The sequence below is a fragment of the Chiloscyllium plagiosum genome, unplaced genomic scaffold (assembly GCF_037043375.1).
Source record: "Chiloscyllium plagiosum isolate Xiang-an unplaced genomic scaffold, Cpla_swu_hap1 HiC_scaffold_10, whole genome shotgun sequence".
NCBI classification, from domain to species: domain Eukaryota; kingdom Metazoa; phylum Chordata; class Chondrichthyes; order Orectolobiformes; family Hemiscylliidae; genus Chiloscyllium; species Chiloscyllium plagiosum.
The window spans coordinates 15,401,900-15,422,090 of record NW_028270148.1 but is presented as its reverse complement, the minus strand read 5'-3'; the positions used below and the strand labels follow the sequence as shown (position 1 = coordinate 15,422,090).

The following is a 20,191-nucleotide window of genomic DNA, read 5'->3' as shown; positions in this document are numbered from 1 at the left end:
TGCTGAAAGGAGACGGCTGAAGGTGTTCATCTTGCAGTCATGAGGACAAGTGCAAGAATGCCAAATCACAAACGAGCGCATCAATGTATATTTCACAGGAAGACTGTGCTGATTGACTCTGATTGGCTGACGTATTGCCATGGAGAATATGTTCAAGCCTTGCACCTTTTTGATTGAATTAACTAGGAGCCTGGGGAGCCTGTAATATCACCTTGGCAACACATTGACCAATCAGAGTTGACCTGACAACCAGTTCCCCCTCCATTATAAATTGTTGGGATTGTTTGAAATTTGACATTCTTGCGTTTGTTCTGATGAGTGCAAAACATAAAAATCTTTCAGCAACGTCTTTTTTTTTCAGTGAGAAGCTAAAGTTCTGCATGACCGAGAGACAGTTAATCTCTCAGAAGTGTAATTTCCTAAATTGGTGAGGTGGAAATGTTTTCCAAATTTATGAAGTATAATCACAAATGTAATTCATGCTGTAATCAGGAAGCACAACTCTTTTGGATTTTGTTCAGTTGTACTAGATATTTGATGTCATTGTTTTAAAGTTACCTCAAAGGTATTGTAACTAATTTCAAAAAGTGTTTCTCGAGGGAAGGCAAACATTTAGTCCTGCTCCTTTGCTTGATTGTTCAGCTTCTGGTCTGTGTTAACTGATGTTTACTGCAAACTCTCGTCAACCATAGTTTCTCAACATTGGGGAGTGTGAGCGAGTGGAGGTATCTGTGAAAGAGCGCAAATTCCACCAACGATGGAACATGCAAAGTGTTCTTGCATTAGCCAGTCCTTGTAGTAGTGAACTCCATCTTCACCGCTGTTTGTGTGAAACTCTATGTTGTGACAAATTCATATTTAGTTTCTGGGTTTTACCATTCAGGGGAACGCCTATAATCTTTGCTTTCCCTTGCATAACCTCTACTGGGACCCCACCCACTCCCCTTCCCCGTTTCCTCTTATTTAGAGAAATGATCAGAAGATTTTTCAATCTTTCCTGATCAATACAAGATCTCAGTTCTGGAATTGTTCCAATCAATCTCCCCTGCACCTTCCCCATTATCCTCTTCATCCGTTAACCATTCATGGCAACAATCCGTATGTGGTCTAACTGACGTTCTACACAAATTTAAATAATTATGTTGCTTTTCACTCCCATCACAACACAAACTATCTCCAGAGTTTTAATGGCCTTATTAATCTGTATCAGTACCTACTCTGTGATCGCCTGTACCCTCTCCACTCTGCACAATTCAGGCTTTCCCTCTGTGTGATTCCTGTGTTTTTCTCGGTCCCATAGTGCACCTCTTCTCCTGTCTGAGCTTCCACTTAACCCCAGGGGAGTCAACCCAGATTAACGTGTTTTCTCCCACGCAAAACTGTCGCAACATCAAGTCCAACAAATGGCCAATGAAACAGAGACAAAGAGTAGCATAGACCTTTGTGAAGGAAGAAGGTGAAGATGTTGAGAAAGGTGAAGGATATGGGATTAGTTCAGACAGATCTGGCTGTGATCTAACACCAATACATCCTCAGGAGGAGAAGGGAGCACCTTATGGGCTGTAATTTCTATTAATCAGTGTCTTACGAGCTCTCAGATTCTTCTACTTTCTGATGCTCTCTATCGTCCTGTTCCAGCACCCACTGGCCCTTTATCCTATTTGCTTTCAGCGTGAGTTAACTTTGCAGCGAGCTTTCTTTGTGACTGTGACTAGTTCTGCTCGTATTATCTGAAGGATTTTGAGACTTTGGACAAAGCACAAAAAAAAAGATTCAGAAGAGCCGTGAGGACACACTCATTAAAACAAAAACTAAGCAGGCTGCAGGCAGTGAGGGCTGCTGAAGCTTGAAGCCAGAGTCAATAGATGTGGAACTGGAAACGCAGAGCGGGCCAGACAGTATCCGAGAAGAGCTACAGGGAGAGGCTGAACAGGCTGGGGCTGTTTTCCCTGGAGCGCCGGAGGCTGAGGGGTGACCTTATAGAGGTTTACAAAATTATGAGGGGCATGGATAGGATAAATAGACAAAGTCTTTTCCCTGGGTTGGGGGATCCAGAACTAGAGGGCATAGGTTTAGGGTGAGAGGGGAAAGATATAAAAGAGACCTAAGGGGCAACTTTTTCACACAGAGGGTGGTACGTGTATGGAATGAGCTGCCAGAGGAAGTGGTGGAGGCTGGTACAATTGCAACATTTAAGAGGCATTTGGATGGGTATATGAATAGGAAGGGTTTGGAGGGATATGGACCGGGTGCTGGCAGGTGGGACTATATTGGGTTGGGATATCTGGTCGGCATGGACGGGTTGGACCAAAGGGTCTGTTTCCATGCTGTACATCTCTATGACTCTGAGCAGGAAAGTCACCGTTTTGGGCCACAACCCTTCGACAGGACTGGGGAGGGGGAAGGTGCCTAGAAATATGTGGAGGGAGGGAGGATCGCGTGCGGGGATGTGTTGGTGTGATGGTGAACCTGGGGATCGCAGTGGGAGAGAGACTCCCTGAGCTTTCTTCAGAGGGCGGAGGAAAACTTCGGAGTGTTTTCTCTGAGGGAATAAAAGGGTAATCTGATCAAGGTCCTCCAGATAATGAGGGGGTTAGCTCGAGTAGAAGAAGGGATGCTGTCGTGATATGGAACACGGTACGTAAGGAATTGAGGTGAATAGCATTCGAGGCAAAGATGGATAAGCACTCAAGGGAGAAGGGAATACAAGTTTATTGCTGGAAAATTGCACATTCTGTCAAAGCTTGTCATCTTACACTCATCAGGACATTTCACAAGAAAACCAATTTAACGGGAAACCAACAATTGTAAGAGAAGAATGTGATTGGTGGACTCTGTGTAACTCTCCATGACATCGCCTCTTCCAGCGTGCTCTTGCCAATCAATTGCCATTCTCCTCTCATACCGTACCATTTGGTGTTGCCATTAAATTGGTAATCTTGTGAAATAAAAACTGGACAAGTGGCTGATGCTGCAAATCAGAAACGAAAGCAGAAATTGCTGGAAAAGCTCAGCAGGTCTGGCAACATCTATGGAGAGTTAATATTTCGAGTTGAGTGACCCTTCCTCAGAATTGTGTGAATTGTCCTGATGACTGCAAGATGAAAAGCTTTAACAAAGTGTGTCTTTTTCAGCGGTGCTCAAGTTCAGTATTACCAAATGATGATTTGATTGCTAGTTTATGCTGTCAGAGTTAGATGGAAGTTAGAAGGAGGCTGATCTGGAACAGGAACGTGGTATGGATCCGTTGAGTTGAGTGATCCATTTTTTTGTGCCGTAGACTTTGGTGACTTTTCTCATGACATGTGGATCCTCTCTCTCTCTTCGAATGACTTTGCCTCCTATTGATGCCTCAGCCAGATTTCCTACATATGTTTTATGCTCAGCTGTAAAGTCAATAAATAGGCAATAATTAGTTTCATCTGAACCATCGGCCGGATTCCTTGGAGTTTTTGGGATCCACTGTAAAAGCTGGGGCTGGGAGGCGCAGTGGAGAGTCGGTGTAATAACCACACCACCAGCTCCTGGCCTGGAAACACAAACCACACCAAAGAGTGAATAATGACTTTTAAAATCAGATTTGTAACAGATGTAACTGAAGTCTACGAAAGGTTTCGATCATGATGTTTCCAATCAGTCTTCTTATGTCGGAGGCAGCCCTTCCAACGGCTGTGTGTTTAATCATTATCGGGCCACAGATCTCATTGCATATGTTCCCCGGACTCCTGGCCAATATTTACCCCTCAACCAACAGCACAAAGGAACAGTCAACCTGGTCATTTATCTTGTTGAAACTTGCTGGGCACAGACTGATTGATCGATTGTCATGACTGCTCTTTTTCAAAGGTATATTTCCTGACCTAAAGTGGTGTGGGGGCAGGTTGAGGTTCTGAAAGGTGGATTATAAATTCAGTGCTTTTTATTCTCCCCCTCTCTCTCCCTCTTTCTCTCCTCCCTCTCTCTCTCTCCCCCCCCTCTCTGTCTCTCCCCCTCTCTCTCTCTCTCTCTTCCTCTCTCTCTCTTCCTCTCTCTCTTCCTCTCTCCCTCTCTTTTCCCCTTTCTCTCTCTCTCTTCCTCTCTCTCTTCCTCTCTCTCCCTCTCTCTTCCCCTTTCTCTCTCTCTCTCTCTCTTCCTATCTCTCTCCCTGTCTCTTCCCCTTCCTCTTTCTCTTCCTCTTTCTCTTCCTCTCTCTCTTCCTCTCTCTCCCTCTCTCTTCCCCTTTCTCTCTCTCTCTCTTCCTCTCTCTCTCCCTCTCTCTTCCCCTTCCTCTCTCTCTTCCTCTCTCTCTTCCTCTCTCTCTTCCTCTCTCTCTTCCTCCCTCTCTTCCTCTCTCTCTCCATCTCTCTTCCTCCCTCTCTCTCTCTCTCTCTCTCTCTCTCTCTCTCCCTGTGCATTAAGCCCCGGTCTGCAGTGTGGACGAGGCTGCCTATCCCTCTATGATCGTTAGGCACCAACTCTCCTTGCTCAGTGCCTCCCAGATTAAAAACTGTGCTCGATGTGACGGCAAAACCCCTGTTCTGCTGCGATGTTCTTCAGCACCAACCTGAGGGAGTGCTGGTACTTTCTCAGCTGTGCATGTGATCCAGAGCTTGAAGGAAGTTCATGTGAAACACCTCACGATGGATCACAAATCGATGCAGCACAAAACGAAGCCTTTTGGCCCATCAAGGTGGTTCTGGCTCTTTTGAAAGAGCAATCTAACTGATCCCATTTCCTTGTGCACTTCTCCACAGCCCTCCAGAGGTTTCCTTCTAAAGTAATTCCCTAATTTCCGTTCAGTAGCTACTGTTGACTCTATTTCCACCAACCTGTTCATCAGACCACGGGTTCCAGATCACAGCCCACTGCATTAACAAAAAACGCCTCTTCATTAACCACTACTTTCTTTGAACACTCAGAGCAAATTTCCTAATTAAAAACAAAATTGCCTTTTTTGCACTGACTTCAGTATAAGTGTCTTAAAAGAGCACACATTCGCGCACTCACTGTCTCATGCATGCACTTACATACTCTCACTCCCTCTCCCCCTCTCTCTCTCTCTCTCTCTCTCTCGCACACTCTCTCCTACACACACTTTCTCTGGATGATGCCCAAACTGCAGTGCTGTCCCAGTTCCACTCTCTTCCTGCTTAGCTTCAATGTCCACATAAGCTGCAGTTCAGTCTGTATGGTGTGCTTCATCGCTGAACGCACAGTGTCGTTGCATCTGGATGAGCCAGTATAAAAACCAGAAACTCTTTATGAGACAAAGAGTCATAACCCAGAACTTGATTATTGTGGGAGAGAGAGAGAGAGACACCATCAAAGCTTTTTGACTCGCTCTCAGCAGGACATAAGGCAAGAATACCAAACACATGGTCACAAATTTGGCATTCTTGCTCATATCCAGACAATTGCAAGATAGAAACCTTCAACAGCAGATCGCCCTTTTGCAGCAGACTTTCAGTCATTGGGTTCAGCTCTTTTATTCTCCGAGATACCTCTGTCTTAATGGCAGTTAGTGCAGGTCCCAACCTTCAGGTCAAATGCTACAAACGTCAATGGCTGCACCCTGCAGGATGGACCATTCCCAGCCTGCATTGCAAATCTCATTAGCTGGAACATAAAGCTGGGAATAAATCAATTTAAATATTTGGAATCCGAGGGAAGTGCTGAACCTGGAGGCTCTCTTTCTTATTTGGGTGTACAAGTTAAAAGGTTCAATTCTTTCAATTGTCAGTCATGCATATTTGGCACCATGTGTTTAAAATTCAGGGAAGCAGTTCCATTTTTAATGCGACTCATATTGGCACTTTAAAATCTCTTTCGTTGAAAGAGATAATACAGAGCAGATCTCTGCGTCTGAGAGGAGTGAAGCCCTCAAGTAATTGCGATGAAACATCGGGAAACTGATCTTGTTTCCTCTTGTGCTCGGAAATCTGGTGGTCATCTGAGGAGAGACTCTGAGCGTGTGCATCTGCAAGAAGCCAGCTCATGAGGTTCTGACCTTCAGGATGGGGGCAGTTATACGGTCAAAGGAAGTACACTCGGGGAGGGGGGGAGGTGGAGTTACTGGGACTGCCCTGACAGGCGGTTGAGATTTGGAAGCATTATACCTGCATAAACCACTCTCAGATCCCACGGTATTTTTTAAGCTGCATGTTTGATTTTTAGTCTGAGGCTACCCCATACTGAGTTATGCAAGGAATTCAGGTCCTGCTGGTAATTGAAAAATACCATTTTTTTTTAAAACAACATACTCAGACATGAAGTTCATCCCATTTCAGCATTGCCACCTGAGGAGTAGAAGTGCAGAAAATACCGACATTCTGGTCTTTGAGCCTGCTCTGCTGTTCAGAAGGATATTGGCTGTTCATCCACCTCTGTCCCCTGTTCCCACTTTCATCCCCATACCCTTTTATCCCTTTAGCTCTGAGAACTATATCTAGCTCCTTGAAAATAATCAGTGTTTTGGCTTTAACTACTTTCTGTGGCAGAGAATTCTACAGGCTCCCCACTCTCTGGATGGAGACATTTCTCCTTGTCTCAATCCTAAATAGCCATCCCCATATCACTAAACTGTGAGCCCTGGTTCTGGACTCCCTGGCCATTACGAACATCTTTCCCCTGTTTACCCTGTCCAGTCTGTTACAGCCTTATACAGGTTTCTATATGAACCTCCCTCATTCTTTGGTGATCCTAACCAATCAAGTCTCTCCTCATGCGTCACCCCTACCATCCCAGGAATCATTCTGATAAACCTTCATCGCACTCCCTCCATCGCCAGAACATCCTTCCTCGAATAAGGAGACTAAAACTGCACACACTACTCCAGGTGTGGTCTCACCAGCATGGACACAGGCTGTAGCTCACACCATCTCTCCCCAACACCAAGCCTTTGCAGGACTATTCCTGCTCCATAGCACTTTGGATCTTTAATCTCCCTTGCCCTCTTACCTTACCTTGTCCCATTGTTTTGGTCCATTTGTCCCCACTGCCCTTATTATATTACAGCATAAAGCTATCCAGTTTTGAAAAGGAGTCATTAATTCTGTTTCTCTCTCCATTGAATCTGCCAGACCTGCTGAGTTTCTCTAGCACTCTGTTTTTATTTTGGATTTCCAGCTTTGCTTTTGTTGTAGGTCATTGTACCAGCCTCACGAGCGCTCTCCTGGATGTCAGAGCTTTCACAGCATTGAAAAGGCTCATTGTCTCTGTGCATCTAGCTATTCCAATTCCATTTTCCTGCACTTTCCCTGTAGCACAGGAGTGAAGAATTAGCCATCGTGTGGGCTGTTGACAACAATGGCAAGTTGCATTTAGATGGCACGTTTAATACAGTGTAACATCCCAAAGAAAGTTTGAAACCGGCGCTTACTTTGAGTTGATCTTGGAACTTGAGTGTCACTGGATCATAGAATCCTCGACAGTGTTGAAACAGGCCATTCGGCCCAACAATTCCACACTGACCCTCCGAAGAGTAACCCGCCCCTCGTTACTATTCAGTTACCCTGACCTACACATCCCTGAACACTACAAGCAATTTAGTACAGACAGTTCACCTAACTTGCACATCTTTGGATCACGGGAGGAAAATGGAGCACCCAAAGGGAACCCACCCAGACGCAGGGAGAACATGCAAATTCCACAAGGACAGTTGCCCGAGGCTGGAATCGAACCTGGGTCCCTAGTGCTGTGAGTCAGCAATACTAACCATTGAGCCACCGTGCCGCCCATGGATATAGACTAGCATTTATTAATCCCACTGTAGAAGGTGGTAGTGAGCTGCTGCCTTGAACCACTACCATCACTGGGGTGGAGGGGCACCCACAGTGCTGTTAGACAGGGAGACCTAGGACCCTGCGGCCAGTGTGACACTGAAGGAGCAAGTCACATCAGGAGGGTATGAGGGTTGGAGTTGCTACAGGCCTGCAGGTTACCTCCTTCTGAGTGGGCGAGGTGTGGGTTTGGAAGGAGCAGTTGTAAGGCCCTCAGGGGTGTTAGGCCACAGGAGGCACATTGTAAATTGTATAAGAGCAGAGATCAAAGAAAAGGTACAGAGCATGAGGATGAAATTCCAGAGAGAAGGGTCTGATGTCTTGGGAGGATGTAATTGGGGATGTAAAAGAGACCGGAGTCTGAGAAATGCAGTTATTTCTGAGGTGGGATGAGGGGCGATTGTTATCGGGATGGAGGAGGGGGGCTGGTGGATGGGAGATGTGAGACTGTGGGGAGGTCTGGACATAATTTTTAAAAACTACTCAAGGCAGCTAACATTGAGGCCAGCATTAGGTTGGCACACGCGGAGAGTGCTGGGAAGGGGAGGTGGAGAAATAGCGCGAGGAGTTAGGATGCAGGACCCCAGAAAGTGAGAATGATGGGTTAGATGACATCTCAGAATAAAGTAATCTCACCATAGCCCCATCCTCTCATAAGAGAGAGAGAGTGGGGTGGGGCGCGGTACTGGGGGTGGTTTAACCTGAGGGTCACCGTGGCTCAGGTGAGGAGGGTGATGGAGTCGGAAGGAGCGACCTTATCCAACATGGGCAGTGAATCCATGGCGTTGGTGTCATTCTGTTCTGGTCACCTGAGCCAGAATGCAGGGCTGTGCGACAGTTACCCAGACTGAGAGCGGGGCTGCTACTTTCAAATGAACACAGAATAGAGAAGGGTTTCTCAGGAATTCAAAAGGCTGACCTTCCTTTCCATCACTGCAGGACTTCAGCATCATCTGCCGGAGGATCACGTGCCCGCCAGTGTCCTGTGCCAATCCGTCTTTCATTGAAGGAGAGTGTTGCCCTTCCTGTCTCCGTAAGTATATTTCTTGAAATGCGGAGAGTTTGATTAGTTGTGTTGCCGTGCTGGAATCAGGATTTAACCCCCCAATGACATGCCAGTTCAAGGTAAAGTTCCTGCTCTCTCAGGTAGAGAGATGACTAGTGGTGAGTTTAACCTGAAGGTAAGACTTACCGCAGTGATCTCAGCTGGTGTGGGAATCAAACCTGTGTTGTTGGTGGTACTGTGCATTGCAAACCACCCATGCAACCAACTGAGCTATCCAGCAAGATCAGGTTGTGAATCCCCTGCACCCTCAGGTGGATGTCACAGTGATTATCTCCTAGTGTCCCAACCAGTGTTTATCCCTCAGTCAGCATCAATGCAAAAGATCATCTCCTTGGACATCTCTCCTGCCCGTTCTCAGTGAGGCTGCTGGAGGTTTCACTTACTCCATAAGGAACACACCTTCCACAAGGGTGACATGAGAAAGGCTGTGCTTAAAACAACAAGTGCTGGAGCTCACAGTGGGTCAGACAACATTGCTCCCTCTCCATGGATGCTGTCTGACCCACAGTGGGCTCCAGCATTTGTGGTTTTCAGTACAGATTCCAGATCCTGTAGCAATTTAACCCCTACATTTTGAGAAAGGCTTTCTTCTTTGAGAATGCCATTTTTAATGTGGAGTTTTTATTTATAAGGATTCGTTTTCACGGTGACAATAAGGAGGGAGGTCAGAGTGGATCATCGCGATGGGTCTGGGGTGGGGTGGGAGGGGTGGTATTGCTGTGCGGGCAAGTGTTTGAAGGTTGTAAATTTCGAAAGGAGTTTGTCCCTGAGCCACGGGTGAAGCTAGCCTGGGGAAGCCACAGAAAACTGGTTACGCTGTGAGAATTCTGTGTGTTTTGTCAACCTGATAACCACAGAGCTTCAGACAGGAAGCAACTGAGAGGAAAACAAGAGAAGCATCCGAACGAGGGATGATCTGGATGAATGACCAAAGCTGTAACTTCTGCTCAACAGCAAGTTGAGAACAAGCTGCGAAGCAGTCGATGACACCCCCCCATTCGTCAACCTGCTCCTCCTGGTTACCTTTACAGCCTGCAATTGGGACTCCACACTGACAGCCAGTCAATGAGCCTCATGTTTACAAGAATGGTTCCGGAGATAAGGAATTTCAGCAATGAGGATATATTGAAGAGGTTGGGACTGTTCTCCTTGGAGAGAACAAGGCTGAAAGATCTTTCAAAATCTGGAAGGGTCAGGACAGAGTGAATCAGGAGACGTTGTTCCTACTTGCAAAAAGATCAAGAAGCAGAAAGCCCAGGTGTCAACTGATTTGCAAAAGGATCAAGTGTGGAGTGCAGGGAGAAATACCTATTCACTCAGCAAGTAGTTAGAGGATGGAAAGCACTACTGAGAGAAATAGCTGATTGTTTTGGGTAAAACTAATCTGTATGGGGAGAAAGCAAGGAACTGGCACGAGGTAATGATGCTCATGCAAAGAGCTGGTGCAGACACGATGGACTGAGCAGCCTCAGAAACACCTCTGAGATTCTGGAAGGCTGGGCATTGGCATTCAGAGGTTAGAATACTGGACTGGAGTGGACAGTCTGTTCAGTAATTTGCAAAGCAGGGAGTCTCTAAGGACCAAATCCAGCCTCTAAACTCCAAAGCCTTGTCCTTCTAGACGAAATTGATCATGGTTTCGGAAGGGGCTGTCTAAGTACCTTTCATGAATTTCTGCAGTACATCTTGTAGATAGTACACATTACTGCTACTGAGCATGGAGGGAGTGGTTGCTTGTTGGAGTGGTTGCCTTGCTATCACCAATCAGAGACAATCTAACCAACGTCCCTTGACAGTCAATGGTGTTACCATCACTGAATCTCCCACTATCAACATCCTGGGGGTCACCATTGACCAGAAACTCAAGTAGATTCACCACAAATAGTGATGTCAAGAGCAGGCCAGAGGCGCTGAGTACTGTGGTGAGTAACACATCTCCTGACTCCCCAAAGCCTGTCCATCACTTGCAAGGCACAAATACTCCCCACTTACCTGGATGGGTGCAGCCCCAAAAACACTCAAGACGCTCAACACCTTCCAGGACAAAGCAGCCCACTTGACTGGCACCACATCCAGCACCTTCAAAAATTCCCTTCCTCCGTCACTGATGCACAGCTTATACAAGATGCAGTGCAGCAACTCACCAGGACTCTTCCAACAGCACCTTCCAAACCCATGACCACTTCCATCGAGAAGGGCAAGGGCACCCTGCAAGTTCCCCTCCAACACACTCACCGTCCTGACTTGGAAATACATCCTACATTCCAAATCCCAGAACTCCCTCCCTTCCAGCTTTCCAGGTGTTCCTACTGCATCAGCTCTTCACCTTCTTGTCCAGGGCAATAAATCCCAGAGGAAGGATCAAAGAATACATTTGTTGTGTGGTCTGGGGTCTGTCAGGAGGGGAGGTGGGAGAATGAATCTTGTTTGGAAGTTAGAAGGTTACAATCAAGCAAAAGGATAGGCAGCCTCCACAATGTCTTCACCACATTGGAATTTACACAGCACCAATCTCCAACTCGGGCTGACCTTTTGCAGTCAATGGGGTGCTTTTAAAGTCTTCAAATGTCAGAAAGACAGCAGCAAGCCTCCCACCAAGAGTAATGAGATCATGACTGGCGAGCTGCTTTGATCATGTCAGCTGAGAGAGAAATTCTGACCAGAGCCAGGGAGAATGTTTTGTACCATTCTTGGGAACCCTGAGGTCATTGGCATTCAACTGGAGAGGGGCAAAAGGGGTCAAGGCTTAATGTCTCACACAAAAGAAGGCGGCTCTGACAGAGCAGCCCTCCTTCAGTACTGCGCTGATGAATGTACATCGATCTCAGTCACTGCAGGCTCAGTTTTGGGTCATGATTATGACCATAATTGGATTCAGAGTAAGGAATATCAAAACCTTCCAAAGGATTTGGCGGTGTGAACAACTCCTGTTATTTATGAAACCCGCAGATTGTTAATAACAAATATATTGCCGCTTGTAACATATAGAGAGCCTAAGTCCTGTCAAAACATGGAATTAATGACTTTTTGCATGACGGGTGCATGGCTGTTTCAGCTGCAACATTTTGGAAATAAATCTGTGATTGTAAGATTGAGGCCATTAGCACATAGTTTGATGCCTATCTCAAATCCTGATTGGACAGACTGGCGATTATTAATTATTGTCTCAGATTAGAAAGCAGTTTTGAACCTTAGAAGCTGCTGACTTGAAAGAGTGAGTATTGTTAGAGGCTCATGCCAAATTGCAGAGTTTCTTCAGAGAAGGAAGGATTGCAAGTGTTGCCTTCGTGCGAGAGGCAAACTCGCTGATAGTTTCAGGTCAATGCGAACAGGCCAGGTCTGCGAGCTGGTAAACAGAAAAGGCTGAGAGGGGGACCGAATAAACGTCTTAGAGATTCTGGGCGGTTTTGGTTGAGTGGCCACCGAGAGAGTGTCTCCTGTTGCGGGGAAGAGCGGAATGAGGAGCCATCAGGATGGGACCGTCACGCAGGAATCCAGTCAGGATATCAGAACAGACTTTCTTTATTCAGAGAGTGATGAGGATATAGAACTCCTTACTACATGGAGTGACTGGAGAAAATCGCATCAGTGCGTTTACCGGAGACCGAGACAAATATTTGAGGGCAAAGGGAATCTGGTTTAAGTTGGTGGATTCAGTTGAGGAAAGGTGGGAGGAGATGCTAACATGGATTTTTTGGGCCAAATGGCCTATCTGTGAAGTAGATCCACTATAACATGCATAACCCATGTACTAATCGTTGTGAATGATCTGGCGCATTCTCTGCCGGAATAAATCTTTTTTTTGCTTTCTGTTTCACCTCTTGTACTGTGTTGCCTCAATGACTGATTTTCGAGATGTTACCCAGAAGGTTCAGTGGATGGACTCCCACTGGAGGCAGCCAGCCTCTGTCTTCCACAATCTGCACACCCATTCCCCCCCCAACCTGGGACGATCTTCAACCTGATCATTGCCTGCCCCTCCCCGCCAATTTCCCACTTCTGCTTTGATCAGCTCAGAAGAGCTCTTGCACTGTGACCTCTGACCTTTCAACTGAGCTTCTCAGTTCGTTTCTTCTTCAAACAAACAGCAACAGGGTGTTCTTTTTCCTCCTGTGTTCTCTCCCCAGTTAAGGACAGTGAAGACGGATGGTCACCTTGGTCAGAGTGGACGGAATGTTCTGTCTCCTGTGGCACTGGGACCCAGCAACGGGGACGGTCATGTGATCCCACCAGCAGCCGCTGTGAGGGCCCCTCCATCCAGACAAAATCCTGCCAGTCAGTGGAATGTGACAATCGGAGTAAGTCTCACTCGGTGTGTGTGCGTGTGCACGTGTGGCTGTGTGTGTGCGTGTGCGTGTGTGGCTCTGTGTGTGTGTGCATGTGTGGCTGTGTGTGTGTGCGCGTGTGCATGCTTGTGCGTGTGTGACTGTGTGTGCGGCTGTGTGTGCGTGTGTGGCTGTGTGTGCGCGTGCGCATGCGTGTGTGTGTGTGTGTGTCTGTGTGTGTGTGTGTGTGCCTGTGTGTGTGTGTGTGTGTGGCTGTGTGTGTGCCTGTGTGTATGTGTGCATGCGCATGTGTGTGTGTGTATGTGCGTGTGTGTGTGCGTGCGCATGTGGCTGTGTGCGTGCGTGTGTGTGGCTGTGTGTGTGCGTGTGTGTGTGTGGCTGTATGTGGCCGTGCGTGTGTGTGTGTGGCTGTGTGTGTGCATGCGTGTGTGTGTGTATGTGTGCGCGTGTGTGTGCGTGCGCATGTGGCTGCGTGCGTGTGTGTGCGTGTGCATGCGTGTGTGTGCATGCGTACGCGTGTGCGTGTGTGGCTGTGTGTGCGTGCGCATGCGTGTGCGTGTGGCTGTATGTGGCCGTATGTGTGTGTGCGTGTGGCTGTGTGTGCGTGCGCATGCGCGTGTGTGTGTGGCTGTGTGTGCGCGTGTGTGTGTTCGGGGAGCAGTTGGGGATTACTTGGGAACCACACAATCAGTCTGGCTGTGGTGGCCAATGAGCCGGCACACACCTTGCTGCTGGGGTCACTCTTTCTCAGCTGTTGTTAAATACCTTCGCTGGCTAGGCCAGCATTTATATCCCCAAGAGTCATATTGCTGTAGCTGCAGAGCCAGCAGTCACACATAGGCCAGATTGGTTAGATATCCTTCTTTAAAGGACATTGACGCCAATCAACAGTGTTTACTGTAAATTTAGATTTCAGATTGTTATTAAATTCAGATTCCACCATCTTCCATGGCTGGGATTTGAACCCAGGTCCTCAGGACATTAGCCTAGGGCTCTGGAATGTTGGTCTAGTGACATTACTACTACCCTAGATTCTCCCCTGGCCCTTTCCTGAAATATATCAGACACCAGTTACAACTGGGAAGCCCAGGTGAGGGCTTTGACTGAGAAAGTCAAAGCCTTGTGGTACATCAGTGTGACGTCTCCAATGTAACCAGCAAGTGGAGGTTGAACACCCAGTTCCCCTCTCGGACAGACCCATCAAAAACTGGGGCCAGAACAGCAGAGGGATGGGGTGGGTAGTACATCAGGGTCCAATAACCAGGGTCCTCGGAGCTCCCTGTGTTCATGTAAATGGCAGGGACCCAGGCCTACGGCAGCACTAGGCTCAGACTGGAGTCCCCATCCCAATCCTAATGTCAGATTTCACCTGTAATATCCGATTGCAGTTTTTGTTTTGGGATATGTGATGGCGGGTGTGGTTAAGAAGAAGGAGATGGGTTGGAATGTAGTCATCCTTCACCCAAGCACAATCCGCCCAACAGGTTTATTCCATTGGGAGCAGTAATTAGAAAGTTCTGCTCCCACAGAAGCTGCATCTGATGCCTCATTGGCTCCCGTTTCCATGGGAACAGAGAAGCTATGATGTGGCACCTACTCTAATGCCTAATGGAAATCTCAGCACAGTACATCTACAGGGCCCTCTCCCTACAGCCACAGCACATTTTACTCCATCAAAGAACTCGAGTAAATTGGTGAAGAGTTTAACGCCCATCCCTAACAGCCGTTGAGAAGGTGACAGTTTCTGCAGCCTGGTGAAAATGAGACAGTTGTGCTGTTAGGGAGAAGTTCCAGGATCCTTACTCAGTGATGATGAAGGATCAGTGGTATAGGCCATGTCAACACTGTTGAGAAGACCATATGACCAGAAGTAGGCCATTGGCATGTTGAGTCTGTTCTGCCATTCAGTGTGATCATGGCTGATTCAACTCCACCTTCCTGCCTTGTCCCCATTAAGCTATGATTATATTCAGTATCCCTGCCTTTGATAGGTCATGTGGCTGTCTCAGTCTGCTTCTCCCTGCCATGCCATAGAATGCCTACAGAATCCCAACAGTGTGGGAAAATGCCCTTTGGCCCAACAAGTCCACACTGACCCTCTGAAGAGTAACCCAGCCCTCTCCATTTCCCCGACTAATGCGTCTAACCTATACATCCCTGAACACTATGGGCAATTTAGGCTTGGCCAATTCATCTAACTTGCACATGTTTGGACTGTGGGAGGAAATCCAAGCAGACACGGGGAGAATGTGCAAACACCACACAGACAGTCACCTGAGGCTGGAATCGAACCCAGTGAGGTAGCACTGCTAACCACTTGAGACACCGTGCCACTATGTATAAAATAAATGCTTGGGGGAGTCTTGATTATCTTCCATTCAATGCATCAGTTGATCTGTTGTCAATTTGGGCAGCAGTGTATATGTCACCGTCTCGTTCCCTGTTGCTGATGTGAAGGTTTGTGTCTTTAGTTCGTCAGGATGGTGGTTGGAGCCACTGGTCTCCCTGGTCACCGTGTTCAGTCACCTGTGATGAAGGCATTACCACCCGCATCCGACTCTGTAACTCACCGGTACCACAGCTGGATGGCCAGGATTGTCAGGGGAACGGACGGGAGACAAAACAATGCATAAAAGCTCCATGCCCCAGTAAGTCCGCTCCTGTGGCTGTTTGGCTGCTACTTCTCTGTGTCTGCTTTGAGCTAATGTTCGGTTTTGGCTTATGGTTTCAGCTATGGCCTAGCAGTTAATCCTCGATGTGTCACGACTGTATTATTAAGTTGCTCTTACCTACGATCAACAGGGTCTGAAAAAGCGGACACTGGCAAGTTCCTGGTGGCACACTGTAGGCAAGTGGGCAGAGAGTTCAGAAGAGATGTATCAGCCTGGTATCCACGCTGAGGGAGCCAAGTTCTGTAGAGAGGCAGGAAAATGAAAAAGTGGTGTCCTTCAAGCGGGGAAGGTTAAGTGGAGATTTGACAGACTCATTCAAAATCCTGGAAGCTTTTCCTAGAATAGGGAAAATCAGTCCACTCCAGAGGGTCAGAATCAAGGCACAGTTTAAGGTAAACAGTGAAAGATGCAGGTGGGATTTGAGTTTTTTTTCATGCAGCAAGTTATTGTGATCTGTAATGGATTTTCTGAAAGACTAATGGATGACATTCAGTAGGGAATTGGATTCATAATTAAAGGGGAAACGTTGTCGCGCTGTGGGGGAACAAGCAAGGGAGTGAAACTGAAATTAAAACCTCTCTGAGAGCCAGCGCTATACTAGCACGATGAGGCTGAATGGCCTGTTCCTGTTCAGGAAGGTTCTATATTTCTGTGTCAGAAAATGGTGGGAAAGCGTGATGGCAGATCTGTCAACATCTGAGGAAAGACCAGATTAAAATGTTGGGCAGGTTTCAATGTTGATACGAAAGGACAGAATGAGGGCACAATCCCAGACAGGGCCAAGACCATATCCCTCATCTCTTCTCACGTTGCATCCAGGATATGGTCTGAGGCTTCCAAAGTCTTCTGGGCTGCCAGAAAGATTGTTTCAGTTGTTTGTCCCCCTTTTGACTTCAGATTTTGGGTTTACATTTTCATTCATTTAGAGTTCGGAGATCAGGAATGGGTCTCTTTATGAGCCCATTGTGTCAACTGAGAAGAACAGCGGGCTCCTTCCCCCCACTTTGTTCCTCTGCTATTGATGGGCACTAGAAAAATCATTGGGAGTCAGTTTTCTTGGTCTGTCTATCTGTGTCACACTTGCTGCCCCCACGCATCAGGCTGCCTTGTGAAAGACTTCACCAGCCTCCTCCTCAGATCACCGGCTCACTGACTGACTGGCTGCCTTGTTCCTTCACAGTTGACGGTAACTGGAGCCCCTGGTCCCCATGGTCTGTCTGCACAGCCACGTGTGGCGGGGGATTGCATGAGCGCAAACGCACCTGCAATAATCCAGTGCCCAAGTACGGAGGCAAGAAGTGCCTGGGAGATGCCAAGGACAGTAAAATATGTAACAACAACGTCTGCCCAATTGGTAGGTGGAAGCACGTGGGACGTGATTTTTGTTTTTGGAAGGCGCATGGCTATTTCCTTTAACTGTATTTATTGAAAGATGTTCATTCTCCGAATGCTTATTGCCTTTGATTCACTTGCTCAGCCACTTTTGAGATGAGTCAATCACACTGGCCTGGAGTCATGAATGAATGGGCCTTTCTTTCTCCCCAGACCAGGTTGGTAAACCTGTTCAGGTTTTCTAACAATCCAATCCAGTGGATGAAATCACTGAGATGGTTTTGATACTGTGGCTCTCTACGGTCACGAGAGCTTCTCACTTTCTCTTCCTTTACACATTGTTTATTGAAAGCTCATAGAAAGCAAGCAATCGTAATTTATAACATTGTCATGAGATGATCATTAAGTTAGAGATCATGTGCGAAATGTTAAAATGTTGTGAAGATTTCAATATAAAAGTAATTACAAAATGCAGTTCTCCTCTGATGACGGAGTAGGAACTGGGAGGTCTGTCTCACTCTCCAGTTTCTCTGAGGTCATTAAGCCATTTGTTGTCGGGTTGTTTAGATTAGATGAGATTTCCTACAGTGCGGAGAGTCCACTCAATTCTCGAACACTATCTATTGACAGACGGGTGCCTCTCCAATCCATGCTTTGCTGGGGTGGAGTGCAGCAGTTCCCCAGATGGCTCTTGGGATTGTGGGCCATGTCCTCCTGGTTACCGGGGCAACGGGACATTCTGCGAGGACATCAATGAGGTACGGGGACATCAGGGAGGCAGTTGGGATTCAAAACATGGTGGGCCAGAGATCTCTCGGAACCCTGCTGATCTTTATTTGCCTCTCTGTTGCAGTGTGACGAAGTCTCTGATGTTTGCCACCAAGTGAATGGAGTTCAGCGATGTGTCAATACGGAGCCCGGGTTTCACTGTCTGCCCTGCCCACCGCGTTACCGAGGGAACCAACCCTTCGGCTTGGGAATCGAAGTGGCCAAGACCAACAAGCAAGTAAGGAGGGCACAAAGTGGGATCGTTAGGGATGAAATAAGCCTTCAGTATTACAGCCGTGTAGATTAATATGGCCTAGAAATTGGATTGGATTTTCAGGCTGCAGGTGGCTGAGAAATGTCCACAAAATGGAGGGCAGGATGTGCGTTTGTGTTTCCAGCAGGTTGTGGGTCTCCCACCTTTTACAGCAAGTACAAACACACTGGGCAAACCACTGGGCTTAACCCCCAAGGTCACCTCCCCTAGGGTGCTTCAATCAGCGCCCAGCGCCGAAGCACACGTGTATCCCTGGCTCCATATTTCTGACATCATTAGTTAGTTCCCTGTGGTAGTCACAATGTTTGGAGCTCAGACTGCATGTCAGATCAAATGCTTTTGGATTCAAAACTCAAGCCCGAATTTACTGAGCCTTGATCACCGTACGGATAAAGTAAGTACGGACAACTTAAAATGAAAATGAAAAGCAGACAGACAGATTCATGGTTAATTGACCAGTGCACTATCGGCAGCACAAACAGGAACTCTCTCTCAATGTGTTAGCCTTGGTCCGATGGTTGCAGTTCTCGGGCTGAAGGTTATAGTCTGAAGTCTCACCGTGGAGATGTGAGCATGTGGCCCATACAGACACTCTACAGTTATGTCCGATGCGTGTGACTGCTGTACAATCGGAAGGGCTGTCTTTCAGATGGGATATTAAAATTGAGGCTTCTGAGGTGAATTTAAAAGACCCTTTCGTCACCACTTCCAAGAAGAACAGGGATGAGTATTTATCAACCAGTATTTCAAAAGCAGATTAGCTGCTCATATTCACATTGCTGTTTGAGGGAGTTTGCTGGACGCAAGATGGCTGCCACATGCGTCACATTACAACATCTTCAAAAAGTACCTCACTGACTGTGAAATCCTCAGGTAGTGCTGAACTGAGGGGAGGTGCTACATAAACGCAACTTCTTTCTTTCAGTCTTTACTCAACTGATGTATTTCATGCCAAAAAGAAACTAATTTCTAAGGATAGTGTGTTCCCTCCATCTGCCTCTAGCATTGTACATAAGACATTAGGAATAGTATGGCTGCAGGATGGTGTAGGTTTGCTAGATCTACCTATTGGGTGAAAATGGTAACTTTAGGCAGTGAGCACTGGAGTCCTCTCTATGAACCTATCCACTTCACACCCTCATTCTGAGTCTTAGAAGCTCCACAAATCTTACCTTTCATCAATTGGCTGATCCCCTTGGCCTAATATGTTCCTTGCATGGATCAGTGTTGGGTTTTGTCTGTTATTGCTCCTGTGAAGTGCCTGAGGGACATTGTCAAAAATTGTGGTGCTGGAAAAGCACAGCCGGCCAGGCAGTATCTGAGGAGCAGGAGAGTCGACATTTTGAGCATGATCCCTTCATCATTCCTGACCAGCTGTGCTTTTCCAGCACCACACTTTTGGCTCTGATCTCCAGCATCTGTAGTCCTCACTTTCTCACTGAGGGACATTGTACTCGCTCAATATCTCGGTTCAGGTTGTGGCTGTTACTGTGACCCTGGTGTGTTGTTCCCGCAGGTCTGTGAGCCCCATAACCCGTGTAAGGATAAGTCCCATAACTGCCACAAATATGCCAGGTGTATCTACCTGGGTCTCTTCAGTGACCCCCTGTACAAGTGCAGCTGTCGGATCGGGTATGCTGGGGATGGCATTGTTTGTGGAGAAGATTCTGACTTGGATGGCTGGCCCAATGAGGAGCTGGCTTGCACAGCCAATGCCACGTACCACTGTAAGAAGGTAAGGACATGGGTAACACAGGGGCATTCAGAATACAAGAGGTAGGTGTCAATAAACATGCAGAGTGGATCTCCTGTGAATTTTGATATCCTTCAGTGTGCAGTGGTGTACTTCCTTTGAAAGGAAGATTGAGGTAGTCACCTCTGAAAGATGATAAGAATCTAATAGTATAGACAAAAATATGTTTACAGCACAGAAGTAGGCCATTTTGCCCATCATATCCATGCCAATTAACAAAGGTCTGACTATACTAATCCCATTTTTCAGCTTCTTTTCCCCAGCTCTTAGCCCATAGCCCTGA

The 20,191-nt window shown here is 47.1% G+C and overlaps 1 protein-coding gene across 1 annotated transcript in view; it reads left to right on the top strand.

The window, feature by feature from the left end:
* LOC122552616 (thrombospondin-2-like) overlaps positions 1-20,191 on the top strand; it is a 73,896-nt gene that overhangs the window by 21,406 nt on the left and 32,299 nt on the right. Inside the window, exons 7-13 of the mRNA XM_043695381.2 lie at positions 8,697-8,790; positions 12,951-13,121; positions 15,581-15,757; positions 16,962-17,135; positions 17,744-17,871; positions 17,967-18,119; positions 19,672-19,890. Of these exons, the coding sequence (XP_043551316.1) occupies positions 8,697-8,790; positions 12,951-13,121; positions 15,581-15,757; positions 16,962-17,135; positions 17,744-17,871; positions 17,967-18,119; positions 19,672-19,890 (1,116 nt within the window). The remainder of the gene's footprint in view (positions 1-8,696; positions 8,791-12,950; positions 13,122-15,580; positions 15,758-16,961; positions 17,136-17,743; positions 17,872-17,966; positions 18,120-19,671; positions 19,891-20,191) is intronic.